The sequence below is a fragment of the Cyprinodon tularosa genome, unplaced genomic scaffold, assembly GCF_016077235.1.
Source record: "Cyprinodon tularosa strain WSP-4 unplaced genomic scaffold, ASM1607723v1 ctg105, whole genome shotgun sequence".
Lineage (NCBI taxonomy): Eukaryota > Metazoa > Chordata > Actinopteri > Cyprinodontiformes > Cyprinodontidae > Cyprinodon > Cyprinodon tularosa.
Genome location: NW_024037838.1, coordinates 1,617,614 through 1,637,971, shown reverse-complemented (window position 1 = coordinate 1,637,971; position 20,358 = coordinate 1,617,614). Strand labels below are relative to the sequence as shown.

The window sequence follows — 20,358 nt, the reverse complement described above, 5'->3', positions numbered from 1 at the left end:
TAAAACCGCCTGAAGAAATGGGCCTTGAGCAACTGCACTGGCTTTGATGGGTGTGTAATAATGACATCTTTAGGTTGGCATTAAAAGGGCATCGTTCTTGAACTCATGTGTTGTAAAAAGTTTACAGACTGAAAAATGAATTTAAAGACATTTAGAAAGTCTGGTAAAACATCAAGAAATACTATTTAAGATGATCACAAGAAGGTTTGATGGGATGAACTAAGAAGACTGCACAGTACTCACGCAACATGCAGGCTCAGAAGTCTTTAATCTACAAGTCTGTGACAGGTCTCAATGCTCTCTAAGACTAATAACACAGATTTTGGTTAATTCAACCTGTGATCTCTGTTCTGTATCACAACAGCGCACATCTGTCACCCCAGGGAAAAGTGTAAAAATCGGATACCTGTCACTTCAACAGGCGGATTATTGCCAGTGAAGCAGGAAGGCTTATGACAAGCGTTCTCTTCCCTGAACTTCCTGCTGGGAGAAAGGCCTCAGGCCCGTGCTCACTGAGCCTGAATGACTCACAATTACCAAAACGACAGAGCCCACAGTCACCTCCCTTCCTCTCCAGCCGTTCCCCTGACTCACTTTGCGCACATGACAAATGACAGAATCGCCCTGAACCTCCGCCACCTCTCTGAAGCCCGACTGCCCATCGCCCACACTTTGCCTGCAGTACTTAGAGTGCCAATAAGTCTGACCAAGTACTATGAAATGCAACAAACTTACTGCAACATAAAATTGTTCTGGCATTTCCAAAGGGCCGCTGCACCATGTGTCCAGTTAATTTGTCATTGAAGGATGACTTTATCCCACCCTGTTTGAGATGTGGAAAAAAAAAAGACTTATATCCAAAATATATCCAAAGCACAGACATTTTGGTAAATAAAATAATGTCTGTGAAATCACGTCAAAACATTCTGTTAATGTAAAAAAAAAAAAAAAAGTGCATTAATCTTTAACCCTATTCTTTACCATCTCAATTTGCTTACAGAGCAGAAGTTGTAAGACTGCTGATAGTTGGATACTACAGCTCATATACTTTACTAGTTAAACGCAGAGAGGCAAAATAGTTGTAGCAGTATGCAGTTTTTCCAGAGTGGAGTAAGGGCAGCAGAGCTTGTTAAAATATTCACTAAAGAAAATTGCTTTTGCACAGAAATGGCAAAAAATACAGGATACTTCTTTCATAGGAACATGCATATTAAAATATATAAAACATTACAACCAATTTTACTTTAAACATGTTTTTTTTTTTTTTTTTTTTTGCAGCATTAGCTATTACTGCAACAACTCAGGCTTTTCCTTAGCTATATTATGCTCAGTGTAACATTTGTCTTTCACAACGATGCTGGGTACTGAATCTGACACCTCCAGCGGTGCCAGACACTTAAGTCTTCTGTTCAACAATAGAACAACACTAGCTCTATTATTTCTTGTGCTCAGCGTTTTGGGATCCAGGCTGAAGACATGCTTAAAGTGAAACCAGAAGTATAAACCGTTGGCACAGAGACACCCGCCCAATTAATCACAAAGTGATTGTAGATCTAAGGGTCATTATAAAAATATCAAGTAATTTTACCATTACAGAAGGTGTTTTTATTACAAACAGCAGTGGATAAGTGCTTCCCAGTAGGTACTACGTAAACAAGAAAACCAATCAAACACAAATTAGCCAGTAGAAGCCATGGGCAATGCCCTAATCTTTACGCCCTATTTCAAACTATTTCAATTTGAATCAAGTCTGTTTTTCTCAAATTAACAATGAAATCTTGCTGGCGGAAGAGAAAGAAGTCCTTGTCAGGGGTGTTATTGGTGCCTGTGGGGACCTAAAGGACCAGAACTTAGCACAGTGACAGACAGGTAACTAGGACGTTTGGCCTACGGAGCCCCTGAGGGAATAAATCCAGAATAAGGGAAAAAAACAAGAGTGTTCTCAACTAAGTTCAAACATAAGACCACAACCACATCACTGGTAATCTTTTCATGGCAATTGAAATGCAATGCCTATCTTAATGAAAGGAAATACATGTTTTTACGGAGACAGAAAATCAATACCACGGACTGACTGTGTTGCAAGTTAACTAATGTGACTGAGCCTGAAAAACCTGCAGAAAATGGAATAAAAATGAGTCAGACATAATAATCCTGACTAAGCCTATATAAGGAACCTCTGGCAGTCAAGACAGTCACTGGATCAGAGCACAGACAGCGATGCATGCATTATGCATCACTGTAAAATCTATTCAAGTGAAGCGCACACACATATTACATTTGCATCACTTATTGTTTGCATTTATACAGCTCAGAATTCATTGTGTCTTCCTGTATGTGTATCTCCAAACCCAGAGTATTCAACAATACTGAATCCTTCCTTGAAACATTAGACAAAAGATACCTGCTAATAGATCAATACCGCTGAATAATTATCTATTACTTAGCCACACATTTACACACTCTTCACAAAGCTACTGCTGAGCACAGCGGCACTATCTCTTCTCCTTCTGTCCTCCTCCCCTCCCCCCAGGTGATGTTAACATCTGACAGCTTTGTTTATGTGCCGGTAGATTTTTTTTTCTTTAATTAGAACACTGGATGTCTTAATTGGACATTACACTTTATTCTTGGGCCCTCCTGCAAGCCCACCTCCCCTTCCCCTAACTCTTTGATCCTCTGACAAAATTTTCCAAGGCAGTAGCAGCTTCCTCTGAACGCTGATCGCAGTGCTTAAGAAGCAGAAAGCTCACTTTCACACACAAGAAACTCTCCAGAGTATATGGCCCTTTTGGAGTCTTTGTCATTCAAGGTTTTATGCATACACACCCCTGCTAAAAGGAAAACTTGTGTGAGATAAAAAAGGTTGAATAGTAAGAAAAAAGAAATTGTAGATTTATATATATTTTCGGGGAAATATGTTAAAAAACAGGAAAAAGGTAAAAAAATTCTGTTTGGTTGACTGCACACCATCACACACCTTTTATGATAAAAAAATCTCTAAAGCCTTGTTGATTAATGAGAAAGGGGCTGATGAATCAAAGTCTAACTTTACGGTGAGAGTTTCCTTTGCCAAGAAATTGCAGATTGCATTACCAATTAAGCATAAACTTTAATTGACAAATTGGCAGTATCGTCATGATCTAAGAAATATTTTTCTTACAGGGGATAACATCATCAACAGCAATAAAAACCTTTTAAGACAGCCTAGCAAGAGTCAAAGTATAGATCTGACCGTAAATTGTTATTAGATATCTGACAAACTGAAGCCAGAAAATGTTACAAAGTCCTGATGTCACCTGCTGATAAAAGCCTATAAAATAAGACTAAATATTGAAATTATATCAGGTACCTTAACAGTAGTGTACATTCTTCAGATCTGGTGTGTGTCCGAGAATGCACTATTAATTAAATTGAGATTTAGTAAAGGTTAAAGCTGTAAATGAACTTGTTTACTCTGACTGCATAAATCAACCTGTAAACCTCTGCTGTCAAAGAAACATTTTGTAATTAAGGTTCTTTATTGTTTCACAGCACTTCTGAAGAAAATTACCTACTCTAACAACTATTGATTCAGCTGAGAAGGACCACCAGAGCAATATACTCCATCTGAATTTAGTTTAGGTGTACATTTTCTTTGAGAGGCTGTACTTTGATTCCTGTAACCCTGACAGTAGACCAATATGTTCAAGGAACTGTATTGTAGCTATTTTCTCCTGATGTTAAGGTAAATTAAAGATTGTAAAAATGTTAAAATATGCCACTTTTAAGCTCCTTTTAAATGTCATTGATAAAATTAATCATACATATAAGTTACCATTTCTCTAAGACAATCAGTAAATTGACTATCGATTACGTATTTTTTTCATTCTTTTAACGAATGCTTTCTCTTTCTTTTACTGTTATCTTCATCTCAACCAACTACTCCAAGGTGGCGATGGGTCAAGAAGATGGCTCCTCAAACCCCAAGAGCTCTTCAGAGGCCTCCTCTAAGACGGTGGGCCTTCTGAGTGGGCATGCCTCTAACTCACCCCTGAGTCGATGGATGCAGCACAGTAAAAGCAGAGCGGCTAATTCCACCTCCTTGGAGCTGCCTTACCGCTCCCCTGTCCCTTTCTCCAAGCAGGAGTTCTCCAAACAAGAGTTCTGGGAGATGTTAGGCAGTGATCTGCTTAAACCTGACACCTCCAGCTCCAGGGTCAAACGTCGGCCCATTGTCAAGACTGGCAAGTTTAAGAAGATGTTTGGCTGGGGAGACTTCTATTCCAACATCAAAACGGTGAGGCTCAACTTGCTCATCACTGGCAAGATAGTGGATCATGGCAACGGCACTTTCAGTGTATACTTTCGTCACAACTCAACGGGCCAGGGCAACATCTCGGTCAGCCTGGTTCCACCTGTTAAGGCTGTGGAGTTTGACTTGGAGCGCCAGAGTGTTGTCTACCCAAAGGACTCCAAGATCTTCAACTGCCGTGTGGACTATGAGAAAGTGGATCGAAGCAAGCGCACCTCATTGTGCAACTATGATCCATCCAAGACCTGTTTTCAGGAGCAGATCCAGAGCCATGTGTCTTGGATTTGCTCCAAGCCTTTTAAAGTCATCTGTATCTATATTTCCTTCTACAGTACAGACTATCGCCTAGTGCAGAAGGTTTGCCCGGACTACAATTACCATAATGAGATGCCCTACCTGCCCTCAGGATAGAGGAGACATGATGGGTAGGAGAGAGGAACAGAGGGGGGTGTGACTGAACAAGTGAAGAGGAAACCCAAGTGATAAATGTTGCAGAGGCAGCAAGACACCCTAAAACAAAACAAAACATGTAGCCTGACCATTGTAAGATGTAAGAACATATATGCAAACAACAGTATGCAGTTAAGAAACATCCTGAACTAACAATAAAACTCTGGAACCATCAACCAATACATTCATACCTCAGTCCTGCTTCTAAACTCTTATCATCTAGGCCGCATTCCACCAACCGTATAGTAATTTCCAATCCTTATCTGAATGTCCTTTTTAATCACCCTTTACAATTTTGCTCTTTTGCAAAGTCAAACAGCAGTGCGTGAATTAAAAGCAGGCTTTTAAATGGTCCAGTAATACATCAGAGAGCTGCAGACAGATTCAGCGTTTATGATAATTATCATGTCGTGTTTAACATTGTGCTCTCTAAAGATGATTTAAACAGACCACGGGGAACATAAAGTATTCATTTGCTCACAAAGTGCAGATGAATGTGGTGTGTAACCAGCCACAGCATCATTTTAGAGTAACGCCAAGGGCAGACGTTCTATGTGCCAAAACTTTATTATGTGTCTTCTGATTCAAACATCCCATCTCCATATTACTAATAAACTGTTTTCAGCTGGCAAAATCCAATCCCAATATATCCCTGAGTTAAATTCCCTCCAAACAAAATTTTCAAATAAAAAGAGATTGCTCGGCAGCATTTCAAGGCCAGGGCTTAAGACAAGCTTGGTGTGAAGGAAATAATGAGATGGTATGCTGAGACAGACTTGAAACCTCCACACTGATGAGAGAAAGTACAAGGTAGAGGGGTGAGAGATACAGAGATTTAGAGAGTTCTGTTAATTACAATGGAGAACGAGACATGATGTATGCGGCTCCATCAATTGTCCCTTCTGTATAAAAAAGATGACATTTTGTTGCCGTCAGGATTCCTGATTTCACGCCTTGATAACTTTGACTGTGTGAGGGAGACTGCTCTCTCCCTTGGCAAATACTGCATTCACCAAAGTAAACCCACTTATCTTGAATGAATGAAAATTTTATCATAATAATTACATATAATTTAATCTCTTTTAGATGTGATTAAGGTTTCAACAAGAGCACCAAATTTGTTCCTAAAAACAAGTCGCTGGGAAGAAGGATAAGAAGTCTTTCAGGAGGATTGTTTTGATAATTTCCCATCGGGCGAGTGGCCAGTTTAGCTCCTGAGTTAACTGCTCTCATTGAGATAAATGACCACTGGCTGACCCGTCTCATGTTACTCACACAAACAATATCAGGGACACCAGCGGACAGCAACAAAATAAATCAGCCGCTTAACATGTTTTCATGCTGAAAGGTTATTAGTGTGCTATTTATGAGGACACAATGTCTTTTTGGTTAATTAGAATTAACATTCACAAGACAGGTGTGAGGAACCATTAAACTGAGGTATCAGATATCCATTTTGGTGCCAATGTACTGTGACATTGGTGATAAAGAACAGATAGGTCCACAGGAAGGAGCTGAAACAGCATGCTGCTGTCCCATGTGGACCCAAATGGCAGTGAATGGCCAATGTAAAGCCTGTCTGTGGGGGCAGTCACATAAGGCCTGTACCAGCGTGTCACTTTGCTTACTTAGCGTTAGCACAAAAACTAGCATTACGACAATTACCTTGAAAAACATTTGTCACCCTTAAAACCTTTACACATTTTGCCACATTGAAATTACAAACCTCATTCTATCTTATAATTTTATGAGACGTAAATGAAATGTAAGATTTAATATTCTATATTGTTGAATATTGCAATGATGATACTGATGCAACAGAGGTACATCCTCCTCATGCGTCTCTTTTTTCCAGCCTGTCAAACAGAATTGACATACAGTAGCAGGGAGTCCCTACAGGTGGCAGTTATTAGGCTGCAGAGCGTAAATGCATCATTCTTGAAATAGTTTAACCTAAGCGTCAAACAGTCCTTAGGGTTTGCAATATCTCACAAATTGTAATGACATTTATGGTTTCATATATTTTTAGAACTCCTAATAGAGTAGTATTAAGTATTGCATAATTATAATGTGGAATGATTTTTTACTTTATTTTTCAAATGTTTATGAACCTACTTTAATTGGATCCCTCCAAATACAGTCTGGTGCAGATATTTGCCTTTAGAAGTCAGCTTTTAAAGCACCTTGTGTTCAATTTAATATAAATATGTATACAATATATATGTTATAACCTAAGAGGTTTATTGGAGACCATATTTGTGATAGAAAGTATCAATAGCAAGGAACACAGCAGACCGGTCAAAGATAAAGATGTGGAGAAATTTAAAAAGCAGGATGATGTCATAAAATGATAGACAATCACTCAGAGCATAATGAGGTCCATTATCTGAAAAGGAAAGGAATACGGCATAACCGGAAAGAAAGACATAGTAATAAATGAAACATGGTGATGGCAGTATCTTGCTGTGGAGCGCTCAGGAAAAAACTACTGAGAAAATCCTGTTGGAGATTCAATAAGTTTTAAACTGAAACACTGGTTAATCATCACACATTCACGGCTAATTTGGAATGAATTAGATTGGAGCATAATCATAGAACCATTTAAATCGTCTTGAAATAAAATCTGTTTAGAATCTGATGAAAGATCTGAGAAATGCTGTTGATATGTCCTCTTCACAACCAGACTCAGTTTGGGCTATTTTGCTGATTAGAATGGGCATAAATTAGAGATTTTAAATTCGCAAAGCTGGTAGAGATACACAAGAAATGACTTGCTGCTGGTTGCAGCACAAGGTGGCTCCATTATGTATTGACTCAGGGAACCAAATCCAATTGCCTGACACAGATTTGTATTTGGAAGAAAATTTTTTTTTAAATTCTATAGTTTTTCTTCTTCTTCACATATTTATGCATTTCTTTAAATTAAAATGAGGTTCTAACATTACAAACCGTGTACATTTTCAAAAGGTGTAAATATTTTCAAAAACAAAGTTCTTCATATCTGCAAAGTTCTTAGTTTTTTTTACACTTTTCAGCAGGAGATAGCTCATCTCTGTTAAATTTGTGTTTGCAGTGCAAACTCTAGTCGTCGACAAAAATATCAACAGGGAACAGGCAGCAAATTCACCTGTGGCCATCATGAATGTTGTTATTCTGTCTCATGCCTTCTGTTCTTCTGTCTTCTATTGTTTATGTTTGCTTTGTATTAGCATTGATTTTACAAACCAATGTCCCATCCATTTGTTTATAAGTGTATCTGTCTTCATACTTTCATCAAGCTAATATCAGTGGCATGTATCAGGAAATGCAAGAGTGGCTGGTTTCAATTCTCAGAAAGAATAAATAAATGCAGAGCATCTGTGCCGCATACGTTATAGGTTAGGCAGCAGCTCAAACCGAATGCCTGACGTCTGCTTGAAGGTCCTTTTTCTGAACTGCTGGCCTGAATACAAAGTTCCATGTGTCTCAAATGCATCAACCAGCATGAAAAAGCCACAGCTTTCCTCTTTATTTCAGTATCCTCACCGTCCAGCTTACTCTGCCTCTTTCAGCATCAAATGTTTGCATGTTCGAATGCTGTCTTCACATCTTTGTCTGATTGAATTTGACCCTTTCTACCTCCTTTTTCCTGGAACTGAGCCCTGCTGTGGGTAGTTCCTCGCTGCTGCCTTGCTCCCTTCTCAGCACACGATTTGAGCCGGCTAATCTCTATGAGCTTAACATCAAGATAACTCAACATCAGCAGTGAGAACTTGCCACAATTCCCTTTTACATCTGTATCTCGTAAAAATATGTGTGCACACAGTTTTAATACATATGGGTTTATGTACTTCCCCATTCCTGTTCAAAGCATCTTACATAAGCTCCTGGATTGGCAGGAGGTGCAGCGTCCTGAAGAGCATGCTAACAGAGTGCTGAACATTAATACGCCCTGCTAACCTCAGTACCCCCACCCATCCAACCGATTCTCATCCCGCAGGGCCTCTGGAAACTCAAACAGTATGAAATCAAAGCTCAGAAACATAAGCCCTGGGCAACTTTGACAATGGAGAAAATAAAGGAGAAAGGACACATGTTGGGCTACAGACTGATAAGACGCTCCATCCTCTTCTCTTTACTGATCCTCTCAAGTAAACAGCAATACTCTCAGTGAGACACCACCCTCCGTGCCCCTCTGGGCGAAATAAAAAAAAAGGCTGCTGAACTGTGATTACCAGACATGTTGCTTTGGAACACAAGGTGCTGTTACAGCAGCATCCTCACTATTTACCCATCTGGTGCCAAAAGACACATAAACATTTGGCCTTAAAGGCTGGAAGACAGCAATGATCCACTCAGAACAGAATGATTACAAAAAAGACTGTTTGAAAATAAATATACATATATAAATAATATATATAAATATATATATTAAAGCTAAAAGTCCTGAGATCTGAATAAAGTTGTATTTAAATGTGGTTCATGCTGTGAAGGTTGTCTGTTTTACCCTTTTGTTCCCTATGGTTTTGTTTCTCAGTGTCCTGTGAATGGTAAACTGTATGGATGACATGATTGCTTTTACTGTGATTTCCAACATCCTAAGAACCAATAAAGTACACAGCGGTACTTATGCCACCTAAACAACAGAGAAACAAGCTCCAGTCTTCTATCTGGCTCTAATCCGTGTCAAGGTGAAGTGTGTCAACAACACTGCAGTCTCTGTTTTCTTGTATTTGCATACCTTTACTGTGTGTGCCAGGCGCCGGTGGCAAAGAAAAGATGTGATGGAAATTTAGCTCTGGGCCGTTGCAGATATACGTGCTGGGAAAGAAAGAGGAAACAGGGGGGAGGAGAAAATGGGGTTAAAAAAGAAAAAGGAAATGTTTTAAGTAGAGTGATGCCAATTAGCCTCCTTTTTCTTCCCTCCCCTCACTCTTTGTTGTGCCTTTGTTTTGTTGCTTCTCAGTGTCTTTTCTTTTTAAAGTGCAACTGGCAATAAATTAATTTTATGTTTTAATTAAATTCCCGACAACTGTTTAGTTGGGGCGATGAGTTCAAACATTCAGTTCGAAACATTGCCTTTAAACACGATCGATTAAGGCATGGCTAGCGGCAAAGCCAGGGCCTCTACCCCATCACCTCCACCATTCCTTTGTTCCCATAAAAGCAGTGCCTGCCTCAGGATAACCTTGCATGGGATGATGAAAGGGAAGCAAATGAGTCAAAATGGAGAAAGAAGAGCAACTTTATTTGGGATAAAGGAGAATTGAGGTTAAAACAAAACATAGGAGCAGCATGCTGGGTCACACAGAAAGATAGAAAGTAAAAAAAAAAGAAAAACAGTCAAACGTCTTTCATATTTAAAGAGTGATAACATCGGTTATAGAAAACCATGATACTAAACAGAGAAAACTGCAACTTATAGCGACTGAAGCTTTGCAAAGTTTAAAAGGCTGTATACACATTTAAGGAATAGAATTTTAATATGTACTGTTTTACGGTTAAAAATCTTTTTTTTTGTGAAATTCCAAATAAAGTGCACAATTTCTGCTGCTCTTTTAGCTGCATGAAACATAGCGTGATGCAGTACAGCCTGTCTGCTAACCGTTGATTTGTATAACAATTCAGCATTCTTTACAGTATAAATGAAACATGCTGTATTTCTCCCTTGCTTATAAGAAGGAGAAATTCAGCTGTTTAGAAATATATGTTTGTAAAAACAATCAAGATTTGGAAACTAAAATGTTGCCTTTCAGTACGTCCATATTCAGATTGTGTTTGTTTTGAATGTTTGCTTAAGCATTTGAATGGACTCTTTAACCAAATGGTTGACCATTTGTTCAGCAGAATTCAGGCTGGTATTGTTAGGAATGAATCTTCTGATGTGATGTTTTATTCTCATTGAGGTGTCGCTTTAGATGGATGCTCCTCAGAAAACAGTCTTTACAGGTGAGAAAAACATAGAGATTTAGAGTTAAGATCTGATTCTGTTTTTATATATAATTTCTTGAGTTTTTTTAGTTCAAACTCAAATGTCCCATAGTGAGTGCCTTCTGGTTACTTTTTACTACATTGTATATATATTACGTTTGGGAACGAGGGTTTAGAGCAGTTCTTGTAGCTGCACTGAATTTTTTGCAAATTGGTTTTAAACAAATGGGCTAAACATTTAAATTTTTTCATGTTTTAGTTTGAAAGCTGCTTTATCTTTTCTGTAAGAGTCCCCCCCAGTAATATTGCTGTCTGCAAACCTCTGAGTTTAAAGAAATTAAATGTTTCTTAAAATGTTTTCTCCCTTATTACTCTGACATTTACCACATGAAAATACGTTGGGTAAAATGTCCAATAACAGGAAACATCTAGCCTGATTCAATATCACATAGTGAGAAACGAATATAATGTGTTTTTCTATACTGTGTAGGTAAATATCTGGTGTCATGTATCTATGATGAGAAACACAGGGGTGTAAAAAAAAAAATCAAACCCTTGTCACTGCTTTGTTTTGGATATCAGGATTATCAGGTTGTATCCTGCAGGGAATGATCAGTTGTTTTCCTTTATGACATGCTACGCCATAAAGCGGAATGTTTTCTTTGCCAGTAGATGATGCTTGCACTCTTCAGCAACCTCTCACACTGGCTGTTGACAAAGACAAAGCAAAAACCAGGATGCTCTCATTTCTTCACACTTTGAACTCATCAGTGGGGATAAGACTGGTGGATTAGTTTGTTAGTACACAACTGAGGTTCCATTAAAAGTCTGATTTCATTACCTGATAAGAAATAGGTCTCTCCTTCTCAAAGCTTAACCTAAAGCAGCAGAACTAGGTTAATCTTCCTAGTATCATGTTTTTTATAGAATAACATGCCCTAAATTATAATTTTATAAAGTGAACAATGCAAAATTTCCCTGCAAATCCCTTTGCAAAAACTGGTTTGAAATTTAGATTTCCCATTACTTTGAAAATTAGTTTTTTGTTACTTTTATAATTGTGTTGTCATGCACCAATGCATTCAAAGCACAAATTAAGGCATGGAGAGTTTAAGATGAAGATTTGGGTGTTTGACATTGTGTTATAGCAGTTAACTGTCATGTGATAATTATGCTAGAAAGGCAACTTTCTATCAATTAATTTTTAATTTTTACATACCCTTAAAAGTTTAGAAATTTCTAGTTCTTCCCAGACAGTTAAGCAGTATTCGCTGCTAATTTATTTTAAGTTAATATTGCTTTATTTCAGTGCATATCTATATCCCAGAGCTTCAAGCTACTAGAAATTATAAGAGAGGTGGTCTATAATCAATTATTGCATTTAATTAGCATTACCTGGACACGACTGTCCCTTTGAAATTCCATGGCATCTTTGTTTTTTAACATACAGCTTCTCCGTTTTGGCTTTTCTCACTGCTTATTGCATTGAAAGAGAAGTGACTGTCTACACTGGTTGAACAAAATGTATTTTCAGTTTTATAAAGGGCCTCTTTCAGTGTTTTGTGTGACAAACACCATTAGTGTCTCACACCATTTTGGACAATGCAGCTGTTATAGACACTGATTAGGGCTTTTGTTACTTTTATGCTACTTTCACCCTGTTGCAGTTTATTCTATTTTTTTATGCCAGTGCATTCAAGCGGTGTTCTTAGTTATTGGGTGTTGTGAGTTGGGTGGTCATGGTCATGGTTTCACAAATATAAATGCAAATGCACAGATGCTCCTGCTGCCTACACATGAAAAGAAACACACTTTCACCTGAAGCGCTTTCATGCTCCAGCATCTTAATAGTCTCTGTTCTGTGCCACGTTTATAACTGAGCAGCCCCTCAAGTTGAGTGGACAAGCAGGTGGACCAGGTCTGCGCATTATATGAGATGTGGTACATCAGACAAGGACAAATACAGGATCAGCCTTTCAACACCCCCCTGATTCTTTTATGATGGAGCACTACAACCTGCAACTGGGATTCACAATGCAAAGCAGACACACATCACTGACAGACACCAAGAAAGATGCTGGAAAATTGCTGTGCACTGGAGAGGATCAGGGAACAATCTGGGAGGAGTTCTTGCAGGGAAAAAGCACAGATGGCCTTAGGCTACAACATGTTGGGGAGTGAAAGAATAGCTGAATAAACTAATAAAACAGGAAACATTTCAGTGCCATCAAACCAACATATCCTCTGAAACATATAAACCATCATTTTGTAGAGAATGCAGTGCTTTAAGATGCTAATAGTAGCGCTAAGGTTAAGGGTTTTATGCCTCACCACCCACAGTAGAAAGAAGCGAGGTAAGACTGGAGAGGCGACAGGGAAAAGGGTCAGATATTACTAATAAGGTCAACGTGGAATTTCAAGCAATGCAGTGGTTTTAGCTGAAGGGTATGATGAAGATTATGAAGACATTAGGGCTGCAATCTCTGTATTGGCCTTATCAATGTGAAGTGATGGAAAGGAGGGGTGATTTAAACTCTTTGACAAGGCTTTAAATACCAGCTAGGGATCACAGTTGTGCCCTTTGGCAAAGTAATTATTCACTGCATCAGAAGACAATCAGGTGCAGACGTGTGGTCATGCACCAGCTCGTTAGCCAGGACTGCATCAGCATCTGCTCATGTGTGTGTGTGTGAAAATGAACCAGGAGGCAATGAGGGAGGTGCGAAATGCTACAGTTTTTTTTTCCTCTGTTACTGAGAGGAGTGTATATGAAAAGTCTAGAGAGAAGAGCAAGGATGTTCTGCTGACGACCAAACTGATAGAAAATAAAAGATGGGAAAGGTTAGGCTTCCACCGCTCCATCACTGTCTCAGCTTGTCTCCTCACATCAGTTTAATTTTTACTGTTTATAACCTTCAATCAGAGGCTGGGATTTCTTTCAAAGAGAAGCTCCCTCCTGAGGCTCAACCAGAGGACTGATTGGATGATGAAAAACTGTCTTTCAAAAACACAGCTGGTTTGATTTTTTTTTCTTCCTTTTTTGGTGCTAGTTTTGCTTTAATTTGCTCCTGTACTGCACCTCTCTCCACCTCTTTCTAGCCTTACCTCACACATTTCTGCAGGTTTGTTTCTGCTGACAGACCAGTCTTTAGTACTGCAGGCCTTGAGCTTGAGAAGTCAGACGCACGGCTAGGACTCCAGTGCTTTCGTTATCATTTGGGCTTTTTTTCTCATCTGCTAACACACAAACACACACACAACCCACCCCTGCCTATTTAATGGAAGAGCATTGGGTTGCTCACCGTTAGGATGTGCCAACTCAGCTGCAGACAATACAGAACACTATATTCAGTCCTCATTAGGGCTTTTTTCCTTTTAATACTGTTCATTAGCCCTTATCATATGTAGGAAAACAATTGTCTTTTTCATATGTTAATTCATTCTTCTTTTCGTACCTGTTTTTATTTATTTTTTTTAAATAAAGTCACAAAACATGTCTGAGACCTGTATCTAGTTTAGGACAAACCTGAGCTGCGGGCAGTGGGAGAAAATTGCTAACCGACAGCAAAATATCCACCTACAGATGCTCACTGAAGCTGGCACAAGCAAATATGCTCTATAAGTAAAGTTTGCTTACATCACACTAACTTGCTACCAATGTGCAAACAGTTGACCTCAGGAATTCCTCACAGACACAGCAACAAATGAAGTGGGAGTTGAATTTAAGGGAAAATTGAAAGGGTTTGCTGCGACTGCCTCCATAAAATAAAAGTGAAAAATAGTATTTATTTGGCTTTATAGAGGCTCATTAAAACATTCATAATAAAGAGTATATTATTTAGAAAATACTTTTCTTAATTTGATGGTATTTTAATCTGAATGTCAGTATCACTGACAAATATTAAACAATAAGAAACATAAAGTTGTTGCCACCTCTTTTTGTTAATTGTCATCTATGAATACTTCAAAGACATCATTGCAGTAAAGAAACTAGATGAGGGTGTTTCAATATTTTCCTATTTCTATCTTCCTGTTGTGGAATAAATCAAGACTGCAGGTTTTTACTCTTCAGAAGCAAAGATCTGTTGTTGCTTCGTATTACCTAAAAATGCACAGGTATTATGAACTCAGAATTGAATTAGGTTTTGAACTTACATCTTCTTCTCTGTGGGAAAAATCCAATTCATACTTTTGATAAACGAAAGTCCTCTTTATAACAAGACGGTAAAAAATGAAGTGAAAGGAAGTGGTTCTAATCCCTAGTTTTAGATTACTATTATGCATATTTGTCTGCTTGGGAACCTGTATTTTGATGTGTAAAGAAAGGCAAATGCATCAAATATAAATATGCTTTCATGTTTAAAGCAAAAATGTTGAATCATGATAAAATTTGCATTGCTGTATGAGGAAAAGAGTTTAAATTTCAAAAAGATTCAAACAGTTAATTTATTCACAATAGAACAGCGCATAATGGCTTTAATACTCCTTACTGTCAGGATTTATTGATGATGAAAACAATGTATCAATTCCATATTTAAAAGGAGCGTAAAATATCCCTTTAGTAAGTTATTGAGAAAGAATATTGAATTTCTGAATTAACATTCCAAGCACTTACTAACGTAGAATGTGTTATTTGTTCATAAGCAGTTTTTTTTTTTCTTCAGAAAAGACTCAAAGTCATTCTACAGTGGCTTCAATTTAAAAGATATCTCTGTGGCCATTATTGGGATGCTACATTGAGCATGAACAGCTTGGTATAAACCATTAATTGCCCAAGGTCCATGAACGTCCCTTGCTAATGAATAAAAAGCACTCTTGCACTGGAAAATATGCTCCTCCCTGCCAGAGGTGCAGTCAGGGTTTATTTACCATAAATGGTGGTTGATAGTAGAATTAAATAGGAACAGGCACTTTTAGAAGCTGCAGTTAGCTCCTTTTACTGGCAGACACATCTAAGATAAACCATGTGCACCATAAGTAATGCTACAGTGTCATGAAAACCAATCAGTTAAATGACAACTTACAACTTGGAAGGGATAAAATGTATTACTTAGTTAAATGATCAGCAATAAACAATGGATGTTAAGGAGACTTCAGTCCTGCACCTTGAGGCAATTTGAATCTCAAGTCTTAAGAGCATAAATCTAAGTAAAATCTAATAATTTTCCTTTAGAAACTTTTGTGCATTGTCAGTGTAAGTCAAGGTATATAAAAGTTTAATCAAGTAATGTTTTGCTCTATTGAAAGTGCATCTCAAAGGTGCTTTGCATGATCCTTAACAGGATGAGCTGTAACCATCTCCCGCAGCCATTTTTCCAACTGATAAACACTCCTTCTCTGTAACATGCACAAGAATTAAGATCTGGTTCCAATGTTGAGGGTAAGTCAACAGTTCTCTCAAAACACCCCAATGCAGCTTTAAGACACCACTTCATAATTTCATAAAAAAACTTAAAAAAGACTTGAACTTTCATAAAAATGATATGGCTATAATTGCAGAGGAACCCTTTGAATTGAAAATTAGATATGTTGAAAATTCTAAAAGCATGCTACCACTTAGCTGTGCAATGTTTGCGAGTCAGCCAACTATATGCTCCCTGCCATTTCCTGATATTTATTCCCTTTTTCTACATATGCTATGCTACCCTGCTTTTCTTCTGCATCCTATGTGATTAGCAACAACTATGATGGTGGTAGAGAAGTTTGTTATTTATTTCTGCATTATCATGGAAGTCTCATCACAGTTGGAATTAGTTTTTTTCAAAAAGTTGTTGAGGCTGTTATCCAAACAGCATGTAGGCCACTATACAGCATAACTCTGCACATGATATTAAGGTGTTTTCAGACCTTAATCAAGGGAGAAGAAAAATCTCAGACAATTCTTTATTGCTAAAGTGGTGCTAGCAGCTATATCCACATGAGTATGGGACGCCAAAGCTGCCATAAAGGATTATTGTAAGGTGACGGACCTACAGCAGAAGGTTTTAAGAAAAAGAGCAATCCTGATTACTTCCCTCCATGGTATCAATACTGATTATCAAAAAGATTTTTTCTTAAAACAAATATAATTATTAATTAATTTGATATCCCCTATTACCCTTAATGCCAGGCAGATAGGTTATCAACAAAGTGTTTTAATTTATATAATGTATGTTTTATTCAATTGTTTATTCAGTCCATTGCATTTCCCACAGTCTCATTTATAAAGTCATTGAAAATCAGAGATTGAGGTTTAGCATTTTCCTTTATTTTTGGATTTCCTTACTGGATTCCTTTGCCAATCTCATCTGCAAAATCCCAGTGTCGAAGTCACCAGAGAGGTTTACTGCTAACTTGCTACAGTTTTACTTTTAATAAAATCTCAATAACCTCTCTGTTGTTGTGCCTGGCTGAATGTGTGGTCTTCTAAACTAGTTACATATTAATCTTGCCAAACAATTGATCAATTGGAAGCACAACAGTAGCGTCCAGGTGTGGAACAATCTATCACTCGGTTTGATTCTGGAATTGATTAAATTTTCTCCAGGTTATGTAACAACAGCCCTCTGTTTTAGCTGCTGTACCTGTAGTACCATCTGTCACCGTCCGGTAGCCATGATTATCTCCCCCTCTCCCACCTGTTTAAAGGTGATCCCGGTCAGAGCCGGACTTTCCAGGTACAATTCAAGCTGGAGCCCTCATTATTTCCTACCTAAGGTTCTAAATGGAATAGTGGAAACCAAACTACACACCATCAGTAAATCTGACTCTACTTAAAGGTCTAACAACCTGCCATGGGTGAAACATCCCACTGACTCCCTTCTCTCTAGCACGATTGGTCTTTCTCCCTTTTATATAGTTCATGGATTCCAGCCACCAGTGTTCATTAACCAGGAAAGAGAAGCAGAAGTTCACTTAGCTCACTCCACAGCCATGAGATGCCGACATGCTTGGAGGAAAGCCAAAAAGGTGATAAAGCAGATGCTCAAGATGCATTCTAAAGCTAGTAATCACCACCATATTCCGGCATCTCAGCATCAGATGGGACAGTTATGCTAAGGATCTTCCATTATGTGTGGACTGCTAGAAGTTGGCACCCCGGTCCATCCCACATTCCATGTATCGTGGGTCAAGCCCTGCTCACTCTCACCCAAACACAAGGAGTTTCCAGATAGAAAATACAGGAGAAAAGTTGTGTTTTATGCTTACACCAAACAAAACACATTTGGGCAATGTTTCTTGTCCCTCTCCTTGGGCACAGTATCCTGCATTTTGCTCAAAATAGTAGGACTGTTAAACAAACCCACAACTAATGCAGCTTAAAAGGCATGGTATGATTAAGGCAAACCAGAAATTTGGAAAATCAACAAAGGAAGGTAGAATTTCAGTCATTCATACAACTAGTTGTCATGATGAACAAATATTTCCTCTCCATTTTCTCCTGCTTAGTCCTTCTCAGGGTTGCGGTGGGACCAGTGCCTATCTCCAACATTCAATGGGTGAGAGGCGGGGTATACCCTGGACAGGTTGCCAGTCTATCGCAGGGCAACACAGAGAAAAACAAAGACATTCAACCATGCACACACACACTCACACCTAGGAACAATTTTAGAGAATCCAATTAACCTAACAGTCATGTTTTCGGGCTGGAGGAAACCGGTGTACCTGGAGAGAACCAACACATGAACTGGGAGAACATGTAAACTCCATGCAGAAAGACCCCGGGCCAAGAATCAAATCCAGAACCATTTTGCAGCCAAGAAATAGTGCTACCCACTTGCCCATCGTACAACCCTGCTTATAATGTCACACCTGATATCTCTTCAGTCTTAGTGAAACATTTTCAAGCCATTATATAAATAAACTCACTAGGACAATGTCAGGATAAATCAATGTTCTAGAACGGAGGTCTTCAACAGGGGGCCCGCAACCCCTAGGGGGTCCACAGAGGTACTGCAGGGGGGTTGTGTTTTGGTTGATTAGACTTTTTTTTATATTCCCCCCTACAGTTTTTTCCACTACTTGAAATGTCTTTAAATACACATTAGCATTAATTCAACACGCTATAGTAAACAGATAAATGGAGGCAGAAGATGTCTTTTAGTCATCAATGCACACATTAGGCGACACATAGGAGCTCTTTCAAGCTGGGCACCGTTTCATTCACAACACCTGTCCCATCCATGAGGAATCAGACTCAGAAATACTTTAATAATCCCAGGAAAACATCACTTTCTTTACATGATTTCATACATAGAGTGACTATAGGACCAGTTTGATATAACACAGTTTCATACAATATTATTAGGTGGTCCCCGCTACATCTCGCCATCAGTTTGGGGGTCCTTGGCCTGGAAAACGTTGAAGACCCCTGCTCTAGAAGATTGCATCATGCTACCATAACACAGCTGCTCAACTATTTCAGATTGACCAGATAAACTGAGGTGCTTTGCCATGGATACAGTGGTCGGCCACAACATGGCTATATCTACTTGTGTCTACTTCAAACTTAGAGTATTCTCATACCTTAGGGGCTTGTACTTAATTTACTTTGTATGGCTTCCCTAATTCCCCTACAAATATAAATACTGGATACTTCTTTAAAGCATAAGGCAGTTTAAATACTGAGCAAAAGCAAAGAAAAATTTTGTTTTATGTTAAAATAAGGATTACTCCAAATTTTATTCTGAAAACTGTTTCATAATGGTCATAACACAACTAAGATTTAAAAGAAAACATGAAAAAAAGGAAGGCTCCCTTTACAATATACTTCGAAAGCTTGTTTTTCAAAAAGACATACAGCAACACTAAGCATAAAGCAGTTCCATAATAAATTCAAACTAGGGCAAAATTCCTAGAATCCAGTCCGCGATGAGAATCTCAGCATGCAGCCTTCACTGTAACACTAATTGCTTAAAAAAAATCTCTTAGAGATACAATTGTCTGTGGTCTCAAAGAGAACTGCAGACAATTTGTGCTGACTTCTCATTTCAATGATAGATATCTCTATTCAGCAAATATTTTCCTGCTCATTACCTGTGGAATAATGTGTGCTCTAAGATTTGAGGCTAAGCAGACCTTCGCCTAAAGCAAAAATGTAATCCTGAACTAATGTGCTCCGTAACCCTTTTTTACTGAAATGAATTTCTTTAGTTGAACATTAAAACTCCTTTCTGACATAAAAAATATTAAACATCACAATCAGAGAATAACTAAAAACCTTGCAGCGGTGCATTACTTTCTGTTGAGCTTCAGATTTAAAACACTTAACTATTACTTCTGCTCTGGATTTTTAAATAACTGGATTATTGAGGCAGCATGGGCCTAATTTATTGCTGCATGGCCCCCAATTTATGATGATTAACGACAGATTCAGCAGAGCCCTCTCATTTCTTGTCTTTGGCTGTCATACATATAACATTGTATGAACAATCTTCTGTGAGGTCTCTAATTCGGGATTCAGTTTTCAAAGACTGCTATCATGATGAGAGCCTTTTCTTTTCCCACATATACACACACCCACCTTTGATTTAGACGTTACAGAAAGGCGATTTCTTTCAGTCTGAAGGATTTCTTTCTGCATCAAACAAGTCAGGCAATTGGAATTATGACCAGGGTCAGTGCTCCAGATGAAACAGCCATCGTCCTCTCTCCTGTTAATTCACTTTCCACCTATCCCTGGCCAGGCGCCGTCCTTGACTCCTCTTGACCTGAAAACCTTGAGG

The 20,358-nt window shown here is 38.4% G+C and overlaps 1 protein-coding gene across 2 annotated transcripts in view; it reads left to right on the top strand.

The window, feature by feature from the left end:
• The window catches only part of LOC119783496 (neurexophilin-1-like), a 29,940-nt gene extending 20,972 nt beyond the window's left edge, over positions 1 to 8,968 (top strand). For both annotated transcript variants that reach the window (XM_038285055.1, XM_038285064.1), the window contains exon 3: positions 3,932 to 8,968. In XM_038285055.1, the coding sequence (XP_038140983.1) occupies positions 3,932 to 4,705 (774 nt within the window). In that variant the 3' untranslated portion in view covers positions 4,706 to 8,968. The remainder of the gene's footprint in view (positions 1 to 3,931) is intronic.
• The last annotated feature ends 11,390 nt before the right edge of the window (positions 8,969 to 20,358 follow it).